The 26,600-nt window shown below is 41.1% G+C and overlaps 1 protein-coding gene across 1 annotated transcript; it reads right to left on the bottom strand.

The window, feature by feature from the left end:
- Nucleotides 1-7,186: 7,186 nt before the first annotated feature.
- Nucleotides 7,187-26,578, bottom strand: TMEM167A (transmembrane protein 167A). Its single transcript, XM_030969019.1, has 4 exons — nucleotides 26,487-26,578; nucleotides 16,285-16,394; nucleotides 11,520-11,554; nucleotides 7,187-8,353 (listed from the first exon to the last, which is right to left on the bottom strand). Exons 1-4 carry the CDS (start codon nucleotides 26,487-26,489, stop codon nucleotides 8,283-8,285), a joined length of 219 nt encoding a protein of 72 aa, XP_030824879.1. The 5' UTR covers nucleotides 26,490-26,578; the 3' UTR covers nucleotides 7,187-8,282.
- Between the last annotated feature and the right edge of the window lie 22 nt (nucleotides 26,579-26,600).

The following is a 26,600-nucleotide window of genomic DNA, read 5'->3' as shown; positions in this document are numbered from 1 at the left end:
ACAATTCCAGGTGAGGTGCTATTTCTGTTAGCAGAAACAGAATCATGTGAGCTATCCTGCAGGAGCAAATGGGTGATAATCCAGCATCTGAGGAAAAGGGAATTGTAAGTGAAAAAGAAATTGTGCGGGAAGAGAGGCTTCCAAGCTTAAACACAATGGAGAATTACTGTCACAAAATAGAGCACTCTTGTCACAAAATAGCAGAAATGGGGCTAAATGGGTTCTGCAGGCATCTTTGCCTCACATGAATGATGTTGGGACAATTTTGGATCAGCTGAAAACAACCAAGATATGAGTTATAACCATTTTTGCCCTGTTTGGGTCTTGATATTATCAACATCTTTTAGATTAGTTCTCAGCGCCAGTAAGTCTAATTAATGCACTCACCAATGCATATAAAGAAACATGGAGGAAAACCCAGAATGTTTTAATTCTGTTTCTGTGTTTTACATTGACAGGATCCTCCTCCCCTTCAGCAAACATATCCTCTGCCTCCAGTGTGGGATATTTCTCCCTCTCCCTGGTGCACATTCTCTTGCTTGCCAGAAAGTGTTGCTAAACTGCTTCCATTAGTGATGCTGTAAATCACAAGGACAGCTGAGATTAGTCTGCACTTTTGGAACAGGGATAATATCCAGTTGGACACACATCTATTGTCATTCCCTATGAGTATCATCTGGTAGCATCATACACATTAGTGAATTGTAAATTTTGTAGACATTTTGAGGCATTATTCTTTGCATTTACATAGAAATCTTTATTTTCCCTCCAAAAACAAGAACATTTTATGTTGAAATGGGGGCTAATCATGTCTTTTCTGAGATAGAATGTTTTGATAAGGGTCTTATTTCTAAGAATAAGGCTTTCAAGAGAATAAAACAGCAGTCTCTTGGAACAGGGGTTTTTGGAAGTAAAGCTTATTTAGTCATCCCAAGTGACTTTGTTCCAGGTGGGCATGCAATAGAGAAATAATAGTTTGGAAGGTGGAAATGGCCAAAATCTGTATTGGCAGCACAGCAGACTTGCACAGGCCTGAGAATTTCAGTTATAATTTGTGATAAATTGATGAAACATCTTAGAGATGTTGGAGTTATAGTTATTTATGTGAGTGAGATCTGGATAGCAGTTTAAATCACTTGGCTGATTTAAAGTCTGAGTGGGTCCCACTCTTTCTGCCTCTACACAGAATTTAGGGAACATCCTTCACTATAATTAGTAGCTCAGCCAATAGTCTTGGTTCTCTCAGAACACAAACTGGATAAGGCTTTCCTTTCCAGCCCTGAGCTTTTTTCATGTGCTGAGTGCTGCTCCCCTAAAGCTCCTGGGTGTTCTGGCATGGTGGAAGGAGAAGAGGGCTGTGTCCTCATCGAGGACACGTCCACAGCCCCATTAATGAGCAGCTGAACTGCCCAAATACCTGCAGGCACCAGGGCACAGGTGAGGGGGATGCTCTGGCTGGAGGCACAGCAGGTTCCCTGGAAACAGACATGGTCTGGTTGAATTCTGCATGAATTCAGGGCTGCAAAAGAACTCAGGCAACCTCCTGAAATGAGGCAAGATCACACGTAACTCGGCGCAGGTTTTTCTCTGATTCCTAAAAGCTTCAAGTAAAGATGCCTCAGGGTTCCTGATGGGGCTGTGGAATTGGTCAACAGCAAACCCATCTGTTGAAAACTCCACTTGCTTTGATTTGGTCTCTAATTGTCTCTCTGTCTATTTCCCCATCAACAGTATGGTATGCTCTGACCAGGAGTGCTTTTAAACTGAATAATTCTATCTTCAAAATGCTCTGTGTTTCTGTATATCCATTGGTGAGCGCATAAATTACTGGCACTGAGAACTAATCTAAAAAAGGGACGTGACAGACTTAGCAGAACTTATCATTATATTTTGACTAAGTATATTTTTTCCTGGTATTTGCTCTTCATGTTTGAAAGACATGGTTTGACTATGAATGAACAAAAAAAATTTGGTAAATAGTATACATAAAATATTTACAGTTCTGTTTTGTAGTTTTAAGGTAAATTAGAATATTTCTTCCTTTTTGAGAAGTAAATACCTGTTCAAACACAGGAGTAGAAATTGCTTGGACACTTCCAAGGATCAGATGCTCTAATGCAGCTTCTGGAGCTGGATTTGGAAGGATAAAAGGAAAGTCCAGGTATGACTGCTGCTAAGCTCTGGAGCTTGCTCCTGTGTGTCTGTGCTGGCTCTGAGTGGATTTCACTCTCCCTGGGGCCAGAGCAGCCTCTCCAGCCCTGGCAGGTGATGCCCTGTGCTGCTGCCTGGCACAGGCACGGTGCTGAAACAGGAATTTCCTCGGTGCTGAAACAGGAATTTCCTCACGTGTCCTCTGTCTCCAGGACAGGAGTGCATCCAGTGCTAGGGGTGAAACTGTCCCAGGGGAGAATTTGGGTGCAATAAGGATGGCAGCCTGCTGCTTTCCCTAAGGAAACTGGGAGGTGAATAATCAATATGTAACTTCCAGGGCCTGAAGGGAGCCCACAAGAATGATGGTGAGAGACAATTGCCAAGGGCTGGAGGGACAGCAGCCAGGGAATGGCTGCCAGTGCCAGAGGGCAGGGCTGGCTGGGATCTTGGCAATGAGGAATTGTTCCCTGGCAGGGTGGGCAGGCCCTGGCACAGGGTGCCCAGAGCAGCTGGGGCTGCCCCTGCATCCCTGGCAGTGCCCAAGGCCAGGCTGCACACTGGCACAGTGGGAGGTGTCCCTGCCATGGCACTGGATGGGCTTTAAGATCCTGTCCCACCCAAACCAGTCTGTGATTATATGAATGTGGAGGTGGTCAAACCAACCAACCAAGCTATGACCTGAAAGTGGCTGGATTTCAAAGGATTTGCTCTTCCTGGTGAGAGGAAGAGGAGGAAACAGTTTTTATTACTTCCAGAAGCCAGGGTGAACTCAGAGATGAAAATCTTTTCCATGCCTCCGGTCTGTGCAGGAGGGGTATCAAGTGATCAGAGTGATGCCAGAACGTGTCCCTGGGCAGGCAGAAGAATGTTTTCTGCAGGACAGAGGTGGGGGGAGAACTCACTGAGTCTTTGAGTGTGCTCAAAAACCCCTCTGGAGCAGGGAGCCCCAGCCCCAGGCAGGTCTCCAAGTGATGATGATAACTTCAAGTGCCATCTTTGGTATCAGGGTTTTATGTCCTTAGTAAATGACAAACAATTCAAATGTCAAGAATGCCTTATCACTGGGAAGGTTGGTGTTTTTTTTTCTTGTCTCCTGGAATTTTACCAATCCAATGATCCAAGTTGTCTGAATCAATCGTGAGAATTTGGAGGCAGTTTGTTCCAAAGAGACAAGGATCACTGCATTCCCTTGGCTCCTTATTAGCTGGAAAGGGTGGGGAAAAGAAAATGAGCATGTAGCTTAATAGGAAATCAAAACTGGTCTGTGCATGTGTGTCTGGACTGGCTTATTCATGACTGTGATACACTTGTAAAATATGCTGGTGGTGCTACACAGTCGAAAACACAGCTTGCCAATGCTGTCAAATTACTATTTATTTCCCCTTAATTCCACTGGGTGTGACATTTATACATCCAAATGTCCAAATACATCTATCATTTGGTCAGAGGTTTTGTTAGCCCTACTACAGCTCTGAAAGGTTATTTAAGTTTTTGCACGTGGGAATGACCAGTTGTGGAGGTTTTAGAATTGAAAAGGGTATTTCTATATTTTGACCTGACTTGACTTCTTCTCTTTAAAACAAGTCTTTTGTGTTTTAAAACAAGCCTCCATCTTTTTTTTTTTTTTTTTTCCTGGAATAAATGAAGCCATATACAATTTTACCCTTTTTAAACCTCCTGGTGTTCCTTTGGGGGAAGATACAGTATTTTAACCACTGAGTTTGTCAAAGGTAAGTGTTGGTATGTGGTGTGAGTGATGTGATAGGCTCCTCTGACTACATAAATGGGTGATGCAGAGGGTGTCAGTGCAAACATTTAGATTTTGTGTTTGTGTTGTTTTGAAAAAGAGATTATATGGGTTAATTAGGCCTGCACAAACTGGAGGGTTGTCCCTCAGCTGAACCAGTCTGCACAAACACATTCACTGAAATGTTGTGGCAGCTGGGGATGGGCACTGCCTGCTTCCCACTCAGAGAGCTGGGCTGGAGGGAAAACATCTTTTCCCATGGCACAGCTTCCAAAGAGCCATTTCCAACAACATAAATGATGATGAGATGCTCTCATAGAAAGTTCTGAATGTGACAGACCAGCAAGGAACTTCCCCACTCCTTAATTAATTAATTATCTCCCCTCCCGATGTCCCAGGAGCTGGCAGCAGCAGCTGCTGTTTCCCTGGAAAAGTTTACACCCAGGTCCTTGAGGAAATGTTGGCATTCCCTCCCACAGCAGTGGGGATTACACGAGTTAGTAACAATCCTCTCAAGGTCTTTTTCATTCAGATTAAGAAAACCTTGGACAGCCTTCCTGCAGCTACTGGTGAAGCAGGAGGAGACAAGGCAGCTGCAGTGCCAAAGGTGGTTTTATTTCTGAGTCTCTGAAGCTTGGCTGATGTTCCATCAGAGGAACCTGGGCTCCACCTGTCACACAGCCAAAGGGAAGGGTACCCTGTGAGGAGACAGGTGACGCTTGAGTCCCTGTGCTACATGAGACAGGGAACAGCTCCTGGAATTTAGGCAAAACCTCTGGACATGGATGATATCCTGACTGACTGAAAAAACACAGATTTTTCAGTGCCTTTGGCCGCACGAGCCCTTCAGGTTTGAAATGGAGTAAAAAAATTTACCTCAGAGTACAGGTTAGCTGCCTGACACCGGTCATGTTGCACCTGGGGAGGCTTCTTCCCAGCTATGAGATCCTGCAGAATGAGTATTCCTCCGCACCTTTTGCCTTATGGCCTAGGGGTGTCATGAAAAGAAATGCTATTTATAAAACAGCCAGGTAAACAATTCAGGCCTCATGCTCAAAACCTGTTTTTCAGTGTGGATCTCCCATGCCTGGCATGCTGATTACACTGCAGTACAGGAGCTAAGGGAAAACTCCTTCTCCAGACAGCCAAGTGCCATCAAACACATGTGAAGTTTTGTGATGGATGCTGGGAGCACTCCCCAAATGTGTCTGGAATGAGTATTAATGCTCAGGTAAAACAAGAGAAAAGAGAGGGAAAAGAAACCTGGCTGGAAAACTTTTCTTTGCTGGGAATGTTTGGACTAGATAATGTAAAGTTGCTGCCTGAGTATGAGAAGCAGGTTTACATCACACTTTCCTGGCTTCTGGTGGGTTTTACCACGTTCAGCATTTTAAATCATTAGGAAGATGTTGGTTTGGTTTCCTTTCTCTAGAAGATGATTATCAAAGGGAGAAGGGGGGAAAGAATCAATCCTGATGAGCCTTCCTAGGCATCAGAGAGTGGGCTCTGCCCCAGATGCCAGTGGGACAGAACTGAAATAGACAAACTGAAATAGTAACAGCCTCAGAGCATTCATTCCCTCCACCACAGTGCAGCTTCACCTCCTGGTGACACTGTATTTCCACTGCTCACTGCTGTGGTTACGGAGGTAGAAAGGGGATTCACAGAACAGGGACATTGTTCCAAGAACAAGAAATCTTCCTGTCATCCTTGGACTCCACTTTGTCTTTCCTCCTCCACCAGCCACGTCTGCCCAGCTGCTTATCAGTCCCTGCAGAACATCAGACCTTCACCATGATCCCATCTCTTACTCATGCTTTACTCATTTCCCAACATGGCAATTACTCCTGTTCCATTCAGCCTTCCTAAATCCCTGCTTTGAATCTGAGGCCATCTAAAGTGCAGATGTGGATGGAAATTAATACAATATTAATCCATACCAAGTACATGCAAGGGTATAAAATACTCTGTGTGTTCCAAGAGCAGCACGTTGTGTTTCAGATGTTTGGGCACCAACAACATCCAGGATGCTGTTTAGGAAAAAAGGATGAAGTCCCAATGTGGAAATACTTTTCCACAGTAGCAGGCACAACTAGAGCTTCAGTCACATTTAATCACTGTTCCTTTTGCACAGGGAAAGGTGTACAGACCTGCTTGTGGGTGCAAACTCTTTTGAATGACAAAAAGAAAGCCAAGAAAGCAAAATGGTTTTAAGATTCTAACCTGGGAAACCAATATTTACTCTATAACTTACTAAAAGACATGGGGTATCAATCTCTTCAAAGCTAAAAACCAAAGACCTAGTCCTGAGGCAAACACCTGCCTGAAGCAGCAATTTCAGCACAACTGCAGTTTATCAGTTTAAAGATCTTATGTCCAGACAGTTTTGTTGAGCAGCCATGCAGTTAGCACCTAATGAACAGCCTGAAAATGTCATTTATGAGGAAAAAAAAAAAAAAATTCCAACTAAGCAGCATCCATCACCCACATTTAGGCCAAAAGGATGAGCTGCCATACAACAAATAAAGTTTGAACAACAAGTAACAGCCAGGAAGAGGCCTGTCTGAGCTTCTTGGATGATAAAACCTTAACAGAGAAGGTTTTTACAACACAGTTCCTCCAAGTTAATAATTTCAGACACTCAGAACAAAAAGTTTCATTGGGTTCTTTCACTGGTATTCCTACCTGCAGCTAAACCCCAGGGATTATTAAGAATTCATCTGGTAATTAGAACATCTTGGATGACTAGGAAATGTGTGAATATCATAAAAATGCCATTATTTATTAAAAGCAGTAATAACTGGAATATAACTGCTCAACATAAAAAGTTACCAGATGATTCTCTGCATATTTTGAACAGTCAAAACCCAAGACTTTTTAGGAATCTCCCTTCCCCCTGATGAGGAACAGCTCCTTTGAAATCCAGACCTGAGTTGCTTGGATGCCCCGTTTGGAGAAGCACCCACATTCAAAGTTACAGCAGCAGATTTTGCATTCCCCACATCCCCTGCCCAGTCCCAGGCTTCTGTGTGTGCACAGCATGGTTACAGTCCTACAGCTCTGCACTGCCAGGGGGATTTATTTGGCCCAAATTGGAGAAATCTATTTTTTCCTAAGACCAGAAAAGAAAAGTCTTGAATGGCTACTTCTGATGGTGATTTAGATTCGCAGGTACACATGAGACAACACAAAGGTCATAACTCAAAATCACTTTTTTTTCCCTAGTTGCAGGATAATATGGATTGATGAAAATAAGGTTTTCAAACAAGAATGACAACAGTTAACATACCTTATAATGTCTTTTACTTTTTAGCTTTGTTCCTTCTGATCACAAGCCTTTCCAGAACAACAAATACTGCAAACACACAACTCTCCCAAATTCAACCATATGAAGTCACACAGGTGTCTGATGTAACACACACCTGTCAGGCATTATTGAAGAAGTCACTGGATTACTAGAAGTGTGCAAAATTAAGAAATACGTGCTAATGGGAGGTATCATTAAAAGTAATCTAATCTTTACTACTGGTGAGCATAATTTAGTTGCTTCAACCTTTATACTATGCCATGCAACTTCCTTATCTGCAGCTGACTGTTCATTCTGATAATTGAGAAATCTTTCCATGCATGCAACAGCAGCAGCAGAGCCTTTTCAATTCTTTTCTCAACATTTTGGAACCTCTAAAAATGAATACATGTGGTTTTTTACAGAGAACAATCCAGGTGTCTCAGATCCCCCATCTCTGCCTTCTCAGCAGCTAATCAGACATCACTACAATTATGGTCCCTGCCTTTATTTCACATCTTAACAACAGAAATATTGAGAGTTTATTTGAGAAATTACAAGTTTAGAAACAAATAGCTGAGTGTAACTTAGGTCAGAGGTCATATTTTTAGGATGAGAGTGGAGACATCACTTACAAATCAAGAGGAATTATTTAGGCAGCAAGAACTAAAAATACTTTGATAAACATCCCCTAGAGTCAAAACACTCTTTATTCTTCAAAGGGTGGTCTTATTGCTGTGGCTGATTTACCATTTCAGTGTTTCATTCAACAGGTCTACTGGACAAGAAATTTTGAAGAGTTAGAAACAGCAAGCCTTTTCAACTGCATGGTATTTAAATAAAGAAACAACCAAAAAGAGCTCCCCTGAAGCTCAGACACACAACAGACACCCCTCCACGAGTTACAGCAGGAGTGTCAGTGCTGACCTGGCTGAACAAGCACATCTCATCTGGGTTATGATCACTAAAGCTGGTCCATCTGCAGGGGTGTCCACCAGGAGAGAGGTTATCCATCGTGTGAGAGGAGACTTGCTGAGGCTTCCCATCCTTTCTTGACACAGGATCTGCTGTTGGGTACCTGGGGACACTCTCCAGCTGCTACTGCATGAACAGGATGCTGAAGGCCATCACCACACAGCACACGGCCACGTAGGGGCTCTTCCTCTCACCTGCCAGGAGGGGAGAGAACCCAGAACAGACAGAAATTCAGGTGTGGTTAAACAGGTTAAACAGATCCACCTGCTCCTAGTCCAGTGTAATTCTGCCACAGCACGTGCAAACTGGTACTCAACATTTCTAGCTGAAGAAAGGCAGGTAGAAGTACAGCTGTGTATTCACAAAGAAATGCATGGGCAGTGGGGAAATTCAGTTGTAGGACAGGTTGCTTTGATACATAAAAACAGAGTTGGGTCTCTTTGCTTTAAGAGAGGGACTTGCAAACACGGCATGGAGTGATAGGATTATGGGGAAGGGCCTCAGGCTGAAGGAAGGCAGGGCTGGCTGGGATCTTGGCAATGAGGAATTGTTCCCTGGCAGGGTGGGCAGGGCCTGGCACAGGGTGCCCAGAGCAGCTGGGGCTGCCCCTGCATCCCTGGCAGTGCCCAAGGCCAGGCTGGACACTGGCACAGTGGGAGGTGTCCCTGCCATGGCAGGGTGACACTGGCTGATTCTGGGTCTCTGTGAAAAGCCCATGTAAGGGCTTCCATCTCACTACAAACCCCCTTTTCTGAGGTGCAGTTTTATGTTGGTGCTACCTCCTAGTGCCCAAGTCAGGGGGCAGGCAGTGGAAAGTTGCCCAGGACACCCCATTTTTGCTGGTTCTGCCAGGATTCCATCTGCAGTGTGAATCTTCTATGCAGGACGTCATGCAGCAGCCAGAGCTGTGAGCTCACAGCTGCCCAGACAGAGCCAGATGTCTTTTTTTGCTTTTTTAAGAAGACATAACATTGTTAGCATGTGGAGAGGATCTGGCCCACAGATTTCCATGATAAAAATGGTCAGCAGACCACAGAAGCTGCACAGACACCTCTATTTTCTTACTCTTTCAAATTGGTGTCAGAGTTAACCAGGGCAAACTGTGGAAGAAAGTTAAGTTTACTCCATTAATAGACTTTTATCTGGTGGCAAAAGCAATCGTGAGAGATCTATTCCCACCCATTTGGTCCAGGACAGAACGTTACAGAGGTCTGTTTTTCTTGCTTTTCAAGAAAAAAAATATTCTCAGGTGGGAAACTAACACAACCAGGGGAACATCAGTAATGTTAATCAGACTGGTACATACTTACATGAGCACTTCCTACATTAATTAGCAAGATGTTTTTACACTTAAACTTTATTCTTTGTGGTTCCACTGGATTCTGCTTGGAGAGACCTCCAGCCTACAGAATTGCCAGGGAATGTTAACACTGAAATGTGTCTTTCAAGTGAGAAGATCCCTGTTTTTACACACCCAGGAGTATAAAGACAGAGCTGGGGCTGTTTGCTTTAAGCAAAGTTCAATTTCCCTTTGCTGTGTGAGGTCTTTTGTCTTTACAAACCACCTTATCAGAGACAGTTTTCAGAGAAACATTAAAGAAAAAACCCACCAAGGCTCCCAAGTCTAGCATGGTGCAATTTTTATGAAAAAAGTATTTTCTTTTACCAGCAGGACCTTTAAACACACAGGGAACAAACTTTCCACAGTAAAAGAAAAATAAAATACTTGCAGTGACACCTCCCATACACAGGATTGACTGCCCAGTGACATTACAAGAGTCTGTCATGATCTGGCATATATTTAATTAAACTTCAAATAACTGAACGAATTAATGTCTGCAGTTTCACATCTGTTTAAAATAAATGTTGAGGAAGTCCAACTCCTACGGTTCAGGGTACTACAATTTTCATATGGGTTATGCTTTTCTGCTCTTAATTTTCTTAAAAGAGAAATCACCATGTGGCAGGATTAAACATTATTTTGCACAACTTTGTAAATATGTAACCACTTGCCGGTGATTAAGATCTTATGTACATGTGAAAAGGTTGTTTAAACATACCAGGGATGTGAAATGTAAAGGAAGCCAGTAGACATTTTCATTTTTAAAACCTATACTTTCTACTTGCCTTTGTGACTAACACACAGAAAATGATAGGAATTATCTCCAAAGCCCATTTCTTAGTCTAAAAGAAAGTTAAAGTGGTCCACTCTAGATGCAAGTTGCACAAGAAACAGCTAATTGAAAAAAATATCCTTGCACTTAATTAACTACAAAGAAGATGGCAAGGTAAGGTGAAGTGCTCTCTTCTGCTTTGAACAAAGCCTAATGCAGCTGAATTTTTACATTTGTTTTCCCTGGTATAGCTCAAAATTAATTTCTGACAGCTGCCACCTTCCCAGTATCTTTCAATTACAGCACTAAAATTTGTTCTGCAATGTCTATTATCTAAATAGGACAATATCTGCAATCATTTTAACAACTGCTCTTCACCAAAACCCTGTTTTTTGTGTCAATGCTTTTCTGACATCCTGTAAAATGTTCTGCCTTGAATGCAGAAATGGAATCATAAAGGCTTTCTTTAGGTTCAGTGACAAGTAGGAAGCTCTAGAATTACAAGTTCAAAGTTTCTGCTCTGAATTAACAATGCAATTTGAACACTGATGACGGGTTAGTAGTTTTTTCTTTTCCTAAATCGTGGATATACCTTAATGTTAAGACTAAACTTCTGTTGCATATTCCAATTTCCTTCTCAAAATAAATTCAGGATAAGGATTAAAATAAATATAAAACCAATGTTATGGGAAAATGTCAAGAATCAGATAGAGCTGATCAGCCTGTGTGCAGATGTCAGTTGACACGAAAAGCTTTGTGTAATTCAAAAGTGCACAGAAGCTGAGCAAAGAAAGGAGAGGGAGAAAACCACATTTATGCTTAAACAGAACCTCAATGCATTATGAACTCCATGTTGTTTTATTACTATAAGGTAAATATCTGGGTTTTTTTAAACAGTTCATTGCAATTTCAATCAGACTGCAGTTTATAAGAAATCATTGATTTCTTTGCATGTTATAAATGCACCCTTGGTTGTTTCATGTGGCAAGAAGTGCAAAAGACTTTTGAAAATGTAACACTAGATACATGAACTGACATGAGAAGATGCAGGATTTCCATGATGCTAATCTAAGAACGCAATATCCTGCCCCCTTATTTCATGGAGGTTAAAACCTGCATTTTTGAAGACAGAGGATGTGTATGGTTTTCATTGCTGCATGGCAACGTAATCCTAATAAATTATGGTAAAAATAGGACTGATCTTAAGGATTTTGAAGGAAAAAAAAAAACAACAAAAAGCAATTACCAATCCTGGCGCATTTCCAGAATATCCCCAACAGTCTGTAAAGATAAAAATAAATTCATTAGGGTCTTGATTTAATACATCCAAATCAACGGATCTTCTTTACGTTAAAATAATCTGAATTGACAGTAATTTGTCAACTTGGTTCCCTCTCGAACACCAGAAAACAGCAGATACCTGCACATAAGGGTACAGAGTATGAATTACAGCAGCGGCAAAGTTGTAAGGCTAGCAGGGGTCTTTTTGCATGCAAAAATGCATTTAACTTGTTCTATGTTCCAGATCTAAAGATTTCACCAGAACGCCATATTTATCTACCATACAGTATCCCAGATAGAAAGTTTTGTGAAGAAAAAAAATCTTCCCAATTCTTTTGGTTCTTTCTTATTCCTTTACCAACATTTACCTTGCTTATACCTCTCCTGTGGTGCTTGCCCAGGACTTTACCTCTCACAAGCGAAACAGCAATGGAGAAAAGCAGAATTCAACCCAGGGAACACCCAAAGGGATGTCCCAAACCTACAATTTCTCTGTATAACTAAAGTAATCTCATACTGACAGCTCCAGAGGAGCAGGGACTGCTTTAGGATCTGAGGAAGACAACAGGAACAACACTGAGGTGTCCTGTGTAAGCAGACAGATTTCAGCCCTTCAAAGCTTGTCTGCAGGAAGAATTCCTTCACAGAATGGCACAGAACACTGTGGGGAAGCACTTGGAGAGCTGCCATCAAGCAGGTAGTAAATACAACCCCACAAATAATGTTCTGAACTCACACCCACAAAGGTTTGATTGTCTGTCTTTGCCCTTTTTTGGGCTCTGAGAGTCGCTTAATTCTAACACATTTAAATACAGACAGGTAGGCTTGGGGCACTTGCTCCTGCATGCTTGAGCAGTCAACATATCTTTTATTTCTCTGCTACTTCTATTTTATGTCGTCTTTTATGGTCCTGCTTTACTTCAGCATCTCTCTGTCCATTTAGCAGCCTCCTCTATTTCTGAGACAAAGATTCAGTGCTGGGCAGGTGAAGACCAAGGGTGGCAGCAAGCGACTGAGGTGTTCAAACTCAAAGTGAAATGCTTTTTGACTTATGTACCCCTTGCTGACCAGTTCACCATGAACAGCATTCCATTTCCATTTTTAGAAAACAGGCATTCTCATCTGTGCTTTAGATTTTAGTTTTACCTCAAGCAAAATGTATATACAGACATACATTTTGGGGTTGACAGTATTTCTGTAGAGCCAAAGCTCTTTTTTTCCTGTTTTTATGCAGCTCCACAAGCAGAAGTAATGATCCCTGCATATAGATCACCACACTTTTCCAGGCTAAGAGGTCACACAATAAAGTAACCTGAAGACATTTATGCACTTTTTGAAGATGTGTGCAGGTAGAAAGGCATTCATGTGTAAATCTGAAGTGCTCCACTGATAGCACCTCAGGTTCTCAGAACTGTTGTTCAGTCTCTGTAAAATTACAATTTACAGATTGCATGCTGCAAAACCAACAGGAAAACTTCCACAGCCCGGCTTCTCCTATTGCCATCTCTCAAAAGCTTGCCCAGGAGCTCAAAGAAATAAAACACTACCATTCTGTTCATATACTTTTGAAGAATCTTGCATGGAAAAAAGAATATTAACCCCTTCAGGCAGCCTAGAAGTCTGTTGAATTTGCTTCACCATCTCAGCAAGGGTATTTTTTCATCTTCTCAGGGATTTCTTGACTAATGTGAAGCCACTACAGCACATTTCCCTACAAAGCCCCCTTGGTGAAAACAGGAATTTTCCTCATGTGCCAGGTACAAAACAGAGGATGGGTTTCACCAGCTGCCCTTAACAACTGCAATTAACAATTTATGAGCCTGAAGCCACTGACATGAGGACTGACCAGCCTTCCCATGATGACACCAGAACATCTTAAGGGGCTTCTGTGCTACTGGAACAGCTCATTGCCTCTGTTTGTCCGCACAACCTGCTGCTGATCAGCAGACTGGACCTTCTGATAGAACCCTCTGGAAGAACTGGGGAGGTCCCACTGCAGGAAAAGCCTGTGCAAACCTCCTACTTCTCTGGTTTTTCCATTAGTGCCCACCCCAGGTCCACAAGAAGAACCTCTTCAAATCAAAACCTGCTTGCTTATTACAGAAGTGATGCTGCCTTGAATAACTGTGCTCCAAAACAATTCTTCCTGCAGCAACTCCTTTGTGTAACTGCACTGCTCCTTCTCCACCCTTCGTGTTCTGCTCCATCCTTGTTTGGATGCAGGTGAAGGTGTGGGTCCGGCTGGGATCCCTGCTCTTTCTGGCACCCACAGCCCAAAAGTGCACATCCTGCTGCAGATTCCTGGCTCTCAGTGCTTAAATGCTAAAAGCACTCATTGTGAAAAGCGGAATGTGGTTACCTGGAGGACACAAAACCCAAATAAATGGAACCTCTTAGGCTGAGGAGGAGTTGGTGGAGCCTCAGACAACAACTGCTAAGGCTGGGTGTGCTGCAAAATGCCATGTGTTCACCAGGAGGAGCCCAGTGCCACTGCAGGAGGGAGTGTGAGACATCCCCACTGCAATGCTGATGGAAAATCAAAGGGGATCTCTGCTGCACATGAGCGGAACACATCCTTCTGGTTAGCAGGGAGGAGAGAATTACATTGTGGTGCACATTCTCCTCTAGTTAGCATGAAACAGTAAATCTACACTTGCTTTCCCAGCCTTTAACACTGTTGCTCAGGATGGAGCACATGGAAACATTCAGGGAAAGTGAGGTTTAAGGTTCTGTTTGGCTTGGTAGGAAAAGACACACTTTGGCAGAAATGAGGGGGAGGAAATACAGGGTTATGAGGATGGGTGACATCACTGTGCAACAGCATCTCTCAACCAACAGAAATCTGTTTCTTCACTTATTATTAACAGACCTAAATCCTCAGCAAAGTTACCATTCACTTAGAAATACAGTGAATAACTACCAACATTCCTCCTCTCCATCACTTCAGTTAACTTTATTGCTACTTTTTATGCCTTTTATTTGGAGCAGGAATGATGAGGTAAGAGCATCTCTGTGACAAACTGAAATATCACTAGAATTTGCTTCATCCCACATGTCCAGACATTTCCACTGGAGCATGGAGTATGTTAGAAGAGAGGGAAAGGGGTTTAGCACCATACGAGCTCCATGTAAACATCTACCATACAGGAAACAACTTTCATTGCTTCCAGGCCAAGGTTTGTTTCTCCAGTACAAAGTAGTCTACAAATATATATATATATATAAAACAAAATGGTAAGTCCTACATCTACATAAATACAAACCTACACATCAAACGCCCAACTCCTCCACAGTGTCAGCACCCCTTGGAAACGTTTTATGAAGAGAGTTCTTTTGTACTCCAGACAGATTTGCCTCAAGAATAAACAGAGTAGCTCCAGATTAAAGGAAACACTCCTTGCCAAGAACAGCACTAAAATTTTAATCAGTAAAATAAACATTCTTACTTCTTACTGTGTATACCTCATTGACTATTGCATTATCTTCCACCAGCAGACACCCAAACTCCCCTGGTCCCCCCACTCCCTGTCCTTCATGAAGTCATCCTTTCTTCCATCTTTACTTCCATCCAAAGAAACCTCTCATGTCAGTGACAATTTCGTGGCCTCATATAAAAGGACACAAGTGTCTTCATGTTAGAACTCCAAATTAAGAAAAAAAAAAGCTGGTGTAATTTGGGTATCTTACACTGTTAAAATTAAAAAAAACATGGATAATAAAATAGCAACCCCAGAGGTTAATTACAACGAAGGTTTTCAGAAGACAAACATTCAGGTGTTTGGTTTCTTGGTCACAACACTATTTAAAACTGCATACTTCTGAATTTAAATGCCAAAGTGATGGAAGACACTTAGGGAAGAAGAACATTTTATTTAACAGGAAATGACCTAATGGCAAAAGTGGAGAAGTCAAACACTCAGAATCCAAAAGCCTGTCTGTTTTTCCACCTAGAATTACCTCCTGCTTCTACAAATATCATCTCCTTTGCACTACCCTGAGGCGACAGCATTACTGAAGCTCTGTGGACAGCCCCAGACATTTCTGTGTCACAAGTGCCCGATGGTTACTCGAAACCCACCACACTTAAATCACAGTTGTGCTAATCACAGCTAGCAGCCATATGACTCAAAACCAAAAAGTTAGGTTTATAGAAGTTTTCAAAAACTCTTCTAGAAATTCCCTCACCTTACAGAATACAAAACCATGATTTGAACAGACCACACAAGACGAACGCGTTGCTTATTTTAAAAAATATTTTTAGCTTTCTTTCAGTTACAGATTCTTGCTAAAGCTGTGTTTCAAACATCTATCTGCAAAACACCTATCTTGCAAACAAGCAAAAAGCCAGTTTCTGCTGGTTTCTTACCCACCCTAGGAATCAAAAATAAATCACTGCAACAATAGCCACATGTAGGAAAACGTTTTATTTCTGTCTCTCATTTCTGTATCTCTAATAAGCATCTAACAATGAAGCTACAAATCTAGAAGATTAATAACGCAGCATTAGCAAGGTTAGCGAGCTAATAAATTCTTTCAATAAAATTTCAACTAAGTGCTTGCCAATACCTTATTGCACTCTGTTGTGAGGTACAAAATTAAGATTTTTATCTTTAAAGAGAGAAAATTTTCAAAGCAGGATCTGCATTATCACAGACTTCATCAGGAGATGCTGAAAGACTGCAGTTGAACCCACACAGCTTGTGGATGTTAGAAATGATCAGGCCACATACCCGGATTTATTTTTGTCCAGTAAGCTGGGAGCCAAGGATCTGATGTAGGCACAGGTACATATGAGCAGCAGGATCACAGTCAGCAGACTCTGGAAGTTGAAGATGGCAGACTATGGAAGAGAATCAGGGAAAAAAAAAAAGAATTACATCTCTGCGGCGCAGAACTCCTCTGCAAGTGGAAGTTCTGGAAAAAACAGATGACCCCTTAGACAACACCAAAAATGAAACCTACAATGAGCCAAAAAACCTTTCCATCAATGGAATATGGTGGTGGTAGTGAAAGTAGAGGTGAGGACTCACTGACAAGGAAACCAGTAGTAGCCAAGACAAAAAATAACACAAAATGTGCAGCAGGTTTGTTAATATACCACTTTCTAAAAGCTACAAGCCAAATTTAACACATTCGTAGAAAGTTAAGCCCACCTGAACTATGATAACCGATTACTTTTATTTTCAAGTAACGTTCTGATTCTAAATTGAAAACATCTTTATTGTAAATACACTTTCAGAAGTGCTAGTTCTTTGGTAAATTCTGAAGAAATTGATGAAATTGCCTTAGTAAAGTTCTGTTGCGCACAGCAAACACTGATCAGCCTAGTGGCAGTGAGAACAGACAATTCTTGAGAAACTGCTGCAATATCTGGCAATTTACTGAAGCATGAAGTACCAGTAATAGGCAGAAAGTGCAACCCATAAACCTTTTTTTTTTCAACCTTTTTTTTTTTTACAGCTTTGGGGTTTCTCTTAAAGTGTCTCAACTGACATTCTGGTCAGTGTAACAGCAGCAGGTGGTGTAAGAGGCAACTGCTTATTTCAAAAAGCTTTATTTTATCTTCACTCTGCTATGCTCATTTGCAAATCTGATTTAGTTTGAGCTCCAAAAAAAAAAAAAAGTCAAGGCAAATGCAATAAATTCACTCTTTGTTCTGGAATTCTGATGAACTTCTGTCTCCTGTGTTCGTACTGCTCAACCCAGCTGGCCGAGTAGCGGTATTTAATTAAAGGTAAATATTTAGCACTTAGGAAGGGATAATACACTGGCATTTCCTTCTCCAAGCATATTTTAGGGCACATCAGAACCTTCATTTCCACGCAGCCTGAGGCACATGTCTGTTGGTGTGCACATGCTTTCTTCCTATGTCACAAAATTATAATGTTTTGAATCTCTGATGATCAAATCTATCTAGCTAACGAGAATTACAAAAGAAAACCACATTATTCTTGTTCAACGTGGCACTAGCAGGAAATTAGGAGAGAAAAATGACAAGGAGAAGGAAAGCCACTGGAACACACACAAGTGTTCCAATACTGAGATCAAAAACCTGGTGACCAAAACCCACCAATATCAACAGCAAAACAACAAAATACTTTATCTTATTTAGAAGTCTCCATGGATCATATGGACTCCAGAACATGCACAAAGCTGCCAGTCTGAAAACATGCTTTAGGCAGGGTTAGCTATCTAAAGTAATTTCAGTATTTAACTTAATTGGGTCCAACGGGCCACTATGTTAAGAAGCATCATCAGAGGTGCTCTGACTCTGCACCTTGCATAGGAGAGATTTCAGCATCCCTGAAACCCACCCCTTCTGTGATGAGGGAGCAGTGATCCCACATCCAAAGCCACCCCTCCTGTCCCAGCCATGAGGCTGCTTGGTTTCCTCTCACACCACAGCCTTTCCTAAATCATATTTAATTTAGCATTTCAGCCCAACCAGCCACCCTTTCTGCCCCATCATGTCATAAATAATGGACAGACTCTTCACAAAGGACAACACGCTGCCATCCCCAGCCTCTGGAGCCCTTGTGCTCAGCAGAAGTTTCTGCCAGCTCCAGAAACCAGTGAAGTCTCAATTCCCCCTGGCTCCTGCGGGTCTAGGAACGCGGCGGGGCCGGATCCAGGAGCGGCTGCTCTCAGCACAGCCAGATACTGCCTATCAACTGATTAACTCGATCAGTCCTGCGGGACAGACAGACAGCTGCTCTGACAGCCCACAGCCCTGTGTTCCCATGGATTCCTGCAGCTGCTTCCCGAGGCGGCACCGGGCACTCCAGCACTGCAAAATGGCAGAAGGGCACACTTGCTTCCTCTTAAGAGGGGCTGTAAATGTATACTCATGAAATGTGCTATCAGCCAGCCAACTGGGGCAGTATATAATCGTATATAATTGTCCTTTGTTGGGGTCTTCATGTGTTTCCCCAGATATTTGTGGCTGTAATCGCATCTGCCCTTCCACGGAAACGCGCTCTGAATGACACGTTTATCCGCACAACCGCTTTCAAAGGGCAGATGTGAGCATTCCAAAATTTGCCTACAATTTCTGGAAATGAGAATTTATCCCTGAATTAGACGGCTTCACTCTTCACATCTGAAGTAATTCTCATGGCCCAGCTGAATTCACAGAGAGCAGCAATCTGCATCTGGCTGCTCCAACTGATGTAATTAAAAGCTGCTGCGAGAGTTATACGTTGCTCACAACCCTTTAAAAAAACTGCATTCACATAGCAAGCTTACTTGGACAATGTAGATGTGTTGCTGTTCATTTGTTTAGACTGGGTTGCTCTGACGAAAATGTATTAATTTCAATTTTTGACTTGTGTTGACTGGCCTAGATCCTGTGAGCCTCACTCCCACTACAAAGAGATCTCAGCACATGGAGAAACCGGTGCTGTGTCTTAGACTGCGTCCCCATAAGGGTGAGGTGACAACTAACTTCCTGAGACCTATGCTGCAATGCCAAAAACAATCAGCACTGGCATTTTATTCTGGTTTTAGACAGTGCAAGCTTTAACTCCACAGGCTGAAATTTTCTACATCTGCATTTCTGACATACTGAGAACCCCTCAGCTGCTCCATTCTGTCTCATTCCCCCTGTGTCCACTCCTGTGTGGAGCACCACCACATCACCTGCAGCACCAATGAGGTATTGTATTCACCTGAACTTGAACAAGACAAGTTTTTACCAATGTCTTTGGAAATCTAAGGCTATGGACTTCAGCTTTGAGAGCTACATGCCCAAAGGCTGTTTTAAATCCTTCCCAAAACCAGGCCTTTAAAAAAAAGCCTCAATATTATTTCCTGATCATAACATATCTCAGTAAAAACCCCATATAATAAACCATAAAGAATTAGTACTCCTGAAAGTTTTATTGTGTTGGAATTAACAGCAGTGGCTTCTATTAAAAGAAATACTCATGGGGATATACAGTAGCTGGAAATCCAGTGGTACAGCTAGAGATGTATGAATGTACTCTCATCTGAGTATGAACTTTAATGTACTTTAGTAAGTGTTGATTGAAAGTTAAAAGTTACCTCTGTGGCTGTGACAGGGAATCATGACAACAATTGCACAGCTCCTCTAAACCTCATCATAGACAATGTTGTCCCTCAACATTAAACTTACTACACTTGGGCAGAAGAAGAGGAAAAAAACAGCAGCTCAGAGTTGTGGTTACCAACAGTTCTTGTACTTCACAGGAGTATTTAATTCAATATGCAGAAACAGCCATAAGGAATGCACTAATTCCAAGCACTTTCCTGCACTGACAACACCCATAGACAAGACACTGTAATTTATCCATCTTTACAGTTTTCACTCACTCCATTACCCCAAATATTCTCTGCTTCAGACACGGTTTTGTTCCCTGTCCTTGCAGGCAGCACCACAGTCACAAACCACCTGGGTTACTGATGCAGGCCCTGGGTAGCACAGCAATAAATCACACCCAAGGTTTTGATGAAACTCTCAGTGTCATGAAGAACCTGCTGATTTTCCCCCTGCCTCATAGACTTTTGTTTGAAATAAACCACCCAGTACCATGGTTCTGGGGAAAATGAAACGTGCAGGAGGAGAATACAAACCCTATGCTGCTGTCCTTTTGGGTTGGTAGAAAGCCTAACACAAAAGCTCTCTGGGTTTATCTCAGCAAACTTAGCACTGAAACCAAAGCTTAACCTTCCCTAGACTTAAAGGTATTTACAAGATGATTGTTTTATCTCTGATTGCAGCGTGGCCATGATGATTTCATCCACTACTGCTATAAAAGCTGAAGTCACTGTAGTGCCAGCAAGTTGCAAAACTTTGCCTTGTGGTTACTATTATAACAACCAATTTATGTGGGCAAACACAGATAAATAACTGGAATATTTTAAAGAAAGTATAATCTTTGTGTAATGTGCTTCAGAATATTCAGTCTTTCTAGAATGGTTTTATTTTTTTTCCTCCCCAGTATAATAAAATTGATGAATTTCTGTAATCAAATATGGATACCAAATCATCCAGCTGCCTTTCTCATACTGGAATATGAGCAGGAGCATACATACCACACTTAAACTTTAGTTAGGCAAGAGGTGATAAAAATTTAATCACAGAAAAATTAAATCAAGCTATGAAATTTTAACCAAGAGGTCCTTACAAAGCTGAAAGACAAAATGCTTATTATCTACGGTTTCCAATAGACTCCACTATTCTTATTTTGTCAGTAAAATCAAAATTTTCAGAATATTGAGAAAAATAATAGGATATAAATCACTCCCAACCTGAAAGCCAAGGCAACTGCTAAAAAGTAATTAAAACATGCATCAAACTGTATTATTTTCCAATCTATTAAAAAAATAATTTTCCCACTGCTGCCAAATGCAATCTGATCAAAACAAATGGAAAACAAGCATTTGTAAAAGAGGCATGCTAATTAGCATCATAAAACAATTACAAAAAGTGCAAATTAGTGAAGTTTGAAGCAATTATTGCCAAAAGCACACAACAAAACTAAGCAAGGGGTGTTACTAAGTATCCAAATACCAGCCAAATGCAGTCGTTCCAGCATAAATATGGCTCTTAACTTTGGATTTACAGCATGTTCTCCTCAGTATTTCATTTCCAAAGAATTCAAGTATTATATTCAATGTTCATTCAGATTTCTGTCTGAAAGATGTATTTTTGCACTCATGGAATGTAAGCTAAGGCTTGATTAGAGAAATAGGGAAATTTTTTCCCAGTCATTTTCTGGAGAAGCACATTGTCAAGATTAAATGGCAAGTACAACTAACATGTATGCTTTCCAGTCAACTGAAGACTAATACATCGATTTAAACCAATATCCTCAAACAATTAAACACTTAATTAAACAATATGGACACAGCTGCCCTCCCCTATAAAGAGCTCATTTGACTTTAGCACATTTAGGATTTTTACTGTAATTCAATCCACAGACCAGCAGTGAGAAGACACCTCCAGGCAATGATGCTGAAATTTCACACTTGCTTGAATTCCTCCCTCTTTGCCCCAATACCTAGTTTGAAAACTGAACTTTTGCTGCAAGCCGCTAGCTGATGCAGCATTTCACCAAAATATCTTACTATGAAAAACAAAGTGACTATTGAAGTCTTTTACTGGGGTCACTGTAGCACAAAGGTGTGTATGTCCACATATTAACTAAACAATCAAAGAATAATGGTGGGTATGCCAGTGAAATTTTAAAACACCTTTATCCCCAGGTCTTCTCTGTACATTATACAGTTTTAAATTTTACAGAGATATTTTCCCTCTTTCCCCCATTAGATAAAAGCAATATTTTAAATAAACCCTTTTTTTTAAGTAACTCTCCCATCTGAAGTTGCACATCAGACTGTTTAGTTGACCATAAATTTAGTACTCAAACTGAAAAAAACAGCAAAACTTCTGTGTGTGAACGGAAGAGGTAAGAGCCATTCAGAAGCACACTTTAAATCAGGTGACATCTTTACTGTAATAAAAGCAGCATGCAAAAATCAGGAGTTTGTAACAGAAGTGCTACAGGAATGTGAACACAGCCATGGGAACAAGTCTAACTTCTCAAAAAAAGAAGATTACTCTAATTTACCTAAAAACTACAAAACAGAACTGTAAATATTTTATGTATACCATTTACCAAAATTTTTCTTTTGTTCATTCATAGTCAAACCATCTCTTTCAAAAATGAAGAACAAATACCAGGAAAAAATATACTTAGTTAGGAAACAATGACAAGTTCTGCTAAGTCTGTCATGTCCCTTGGCCCTGGGCAGGTCCACAGCACCTCTGCAAGTCTTTTGTTTGGCAGAGGCTCAGGTGCATGGTTTGAATATTCAGCATCTGGAAGACAGGTAATATTTTTCACAGCTGTTCCCACCTTGTTTCCACAGCCACCAGGTTGAAAATCAAAAACTTCTGTTGAGTTTGAACACCTGGCTCTGTGCATTAGCAGGAAAACATATTCAGTGCTGCAGTTGTTACAATGTGTGTGGTGTCTAACCAAAAAATTAACTTGTGACATTCACTTTTTTATGGCACTCAGCGAAGAAAAGGTTTCTCATAACCAGTGTCATTTTGGGGGAATCTGTTAAAGTAGACTTACTGCACCCTACTCTTCCAAAAAGAGACCATCTTACCTTGACAGAACAATTTCCTCAGTTCCATAATCACAGAAATAAAACACTGACAATGCATTTTCTCATTGTCCTCTAAGATGACAGAAGTATCTACACTAAACACTTCAGGTGAAATAAATTCACAATACAAAGATACTTTAAGACTGTAATACGACCTAGAAGATGTTTTTAAACCTATGTACCTTTAGGTCATGATAAAAACAAAGCTGCTGGCAATGAGGATTGAATCCTCATTGAGCCAATGAATGAGGATTGATTCATTCTTGTAATTTTGAATAAGACAAACACAAAAATTTGTGCTTGAAGACTCCTGAAAGCTCCTTTTTCAGAGCAGCGTCTTGGGTTCTGGTGTGTTTATATCCAACAGCTTGGTTTGAAATAATATTTACTAATGAATGTTTTCACAATTGGCTGTATGAGCAACTCCCCTTCCTTCTATAAACACCACACTAAGAGAGCAACAAAGACTGTGACAGAAATGTTTGTCCTCGTGGAAAGTTCCCAAATCAATTTTTGTGCAGTAATGTGGGGCCAGGATCAGCCCCAACCAGAGGGTGACAGGGAAGAAGCTGTTTTTGTCAAGTTTTCTGCACTTCTTTTAAATTTTCCCCATCACCAAATTCTGTCTGAGGGTAACTTCACATTTCTCCTATGAAGGAAAGTGAAGACCACCCTTCAGGAGGTGAGAACCTCCTCACCAACTTTAATATTACCTTTGGCTTCTTCCCTTTTTCCATCCATGCACGTGGCAAACTTTTCAAGCCCACAAGAAAAACTTCTGTCAAGCTTTCAGATGTAAAATCCCAAAGGCTGGCAGGACAAACTGACTTGTGAAGGCAGCGAACAATACACATTCTGCTCCTAAATAAATGAGGGAGCTGTGCATCCCTGGCGCACCCCTTCCATTCCCAGCAAGTTTGGAATCCACTGAGAAGCTTCTGCTGGCTTCCATAGCTGATTGAAGTCAAAATAGTGAGGGTTTTGCTCTAAGTCAAAATTGTGAGTTTTTTCCCTATCTACTAGCAGTGAAGAGGAAAAAAAATCCCACAATTTCTGCTTTTATATTAAAAAAAACACAGGTAAAAGTCACCTTACATATATATATATATATATATATATATATATATGTAAATAAAATATATTTTTTTTTTCTGTTTGGCAGCAGCTGGCCATTCAGCACAAGTTCTCATCTGCTTAGCCAGGAAGGACATGGTAAGGGATCCTGGAAAACAATGGGATGAAAAGTTTCTAAGGGATAAAGTCCTTTGAAAATCATGCTTCAATATTATAGAATATAGAATACTCAGAGTGCTGCTAACTTTCCAGAACTGCAGCTCTTACTCTTTGGACAAGGAGAATAAATTGGAGATGTGGCTCTAATCTCTTCCATCTCATAACACACAGACAGCAGCTGTTTCCTCTCTCACAGTCAAATGTGAGCTCAAAAATTATCCTTTTTTCCCCTAAAATGCCTTGACACCAGAGGCGGCATTGTGGAGGACCAAAGTCCTGGAGGGCTGCTGCTCTCTTGAAGAAATTCAAACATCACAGTAAGGCTGAAAGAAACTTATTTTCACCTTATTTTCAACATTAAATCACAAGCAAACCATCCTTACAAGAATTTCGTGCTTCAGGGTCCTTGAGGCACTCAGAGTAAGGAAAAGGGACAAGTGGACAAGATAATCCTAAAAGAATCTCATACATGTGCCATAATCTTTTTAGCTTTAAATATTACCTTTGTTTTTAAGTTACTGTTACATATCACTAAGAAAATATATAAAACATAAATGACATAGTGAGATAATATTAAATAATTAGTTGTATTTAATCATTACACTGAGCAACTCCAATGTCCCACCAAGTTCTCTTGCCTTTTTCTATCACCTCAAACCCTTTTAAGCACAATAAAAAAGAGTGAGGTGCTGCTGTAATTCTCTACATTCACCTTTCCATGGCACTGATTAGATTCCTTTCTGCACGTGTGTTTTGGATCTCCTGAGAGATAATTTATGCCTCTCATAATGAAAAAAAAATCTCCTTTGTTTTCTGCTTGGAGCCCCAGACTGGAGCAGGTTCCTCTGAAAGATCTGCCAAGGAATGCTCAGGTGAGCAGCGCCAGCAATTTCCTGCTGGTGACAAGATCTGGAGCCTGGGAACCCTTTTTTGAACTGAGCCATAAGGAACTTCAAGTGATATTGATCTTTTCTGTAAATGCGCAGGAAATACAGCAATATTCCATTAAACTGCACAGCAACCCTGCTGTGATGGATAATCTGTCCATGCTCATGGGAAAGGGGGAACCAGGTGATCTTTAAAGGTCCTTTCAACCCAAACCACGTCCTGGTTATTAGAAAAATGCCAAAAATTCCCATCTTAAAACAAACTCTGTGCAGAACTTATGGACAAACACGTACTTTGTACAGGAAAAACTTATGTTAATTCAGTTATTCCTTTGATTTTCCTTTTATTATTAAGTTCATGTATCTGCTCTGCTCATATAAATATCGTTGTAAATATATAAATATTTAATGTACAAATCTTGACTAAGAAAAAGCATTTCACTGCTCTGCTTTAACTCTGACAGAAATGCAAAATCTTATTTTGCGTTACCTGCACAGAGATTGGAAAAATGGGGAGGAAACAAAAAAAAAAAAAAATAAAACCACCAATCTGCCTCTAGAGCCACTCTAAATAAAAAATGTATATGTTTATACACATATATATATATATATCTCAACACTCTATTTATGTGTGGGGTTTATAAAAAAAGGTATATTGGTAATATATAATACATGACTATTAAAATATTCAATTATATATATAATATATATATTTGAATATTAAAATATTTAAATATATATATATATTTGGCATACAGCCACATATATATATGTAAGTACCTTTATATCCACATATATTGGTAATACACACAATAAACTCACATATAGGCGTAGATATTCTATTCCAGATGTACTTACCTGTCTTTTATGCATTTACAAAACTATAAATAAACTTAAAAATGAGTATTTGTATGGAAAGTTATATTACATATACTTCTATGGTCTTAAAAATTACACGTTGGGAACATATGAACTTCTAAAATAGAGGAAAAAAGTAATATATATATGTATACATGTATAATTTTAAAATATTCATACATATATATACACACATATATATAATTTTTATATATACATACATATGTATAATTTGTTATATATGCACACACATATATAAAATTTCTTATATATATAAAAATACACATATACATATATACACACACACACAATATATATATATATATATATATATATGTATATTTGAAAAACATGTAGTTTTAGATATAATCCACAGTTTTCATCAGTAAATGGACCTGGGCCTCTGATGATACCCCTGAAAAGGAGACAATGACGCGGCTCAGCGCACTGCTCTGAGCATGACGTCACCTAACACCACCATGACGTCACGCAGCAAAAAAAAATGACGCCAGGAAGCCGTGAGAGACACGCACAGCACCTGACCGACCTCGCACCGGCTGCTGATGACCCGCACAGCCACAAAACAAGTTTGTTTCTTGCTACCAAACCCCTGACGCAAACCCGCCCCGCGCTACTCCCACCAAAGCCCTGAGGCGGCTCCGCTCCCGCGGCCCGCGGCTTATGGCGTGAGCGACCTCTGTGGGCGCCGCCCGGGCTGGGAGGCGCCGCTGGGGACCGTGCCGGGCTGCGGCGGGGCAGGGGAGCGGAGAGGACCCGGTCCCGGCGCGGCAGGGCCCGGCGGGCCACGCGCTTACCATCGCGCCGCGCTCCGCCACATCACCTTCCGGCCGCCGCCACGGGCGGAAGCGCGCACCGTGCGCCCTCAGCGCGCGGGGGCGCGGGCACGGCCGCCATTGGCCGGCGGCGCC

The sequence above is a fragment of the Camarhynchus parvulus genome, chromosome Z (assembly GCF_901933205.1).
Source record: "Camarhynchus parvulus chromosome Z, STF_HiC, whole genome shotgun sequence".
Taxonomy (NCBI): Eukaryota; Metazoa; Chordata; class Aves; order Passeriformes; family Thraupidae; genus Camarhynchus; species Camarhynchus parvulus.
The sequence above is the reverse complement of the archived record's forward strand: the minus strand, read 5'-3'. Positions and strand labels throughout refer to the sequence as shown.

What these genes read in the sequence shown, in the direction of transcription:
- TMEM167A (XM_030969019.1), bottom strand. An exon ending in CTGGACAAAAATAAATCCGG is followed by an intron (nt 11,555 to 16,284) that starts GTATGTGGCCTG and finishes TTATCTTTACAG; the next exon opens with ACTGTTGGGGATATTCTGGA. An exon ending in CTGGAAATGCGCCAGGATTG is followed by an intron (nt 8,354 to 11,519) that starts GTAATTGCTTTT and finishes CCCTCCTGGCAG; the next exon opens with GTGAGAGGAAGAGCCCCTAC.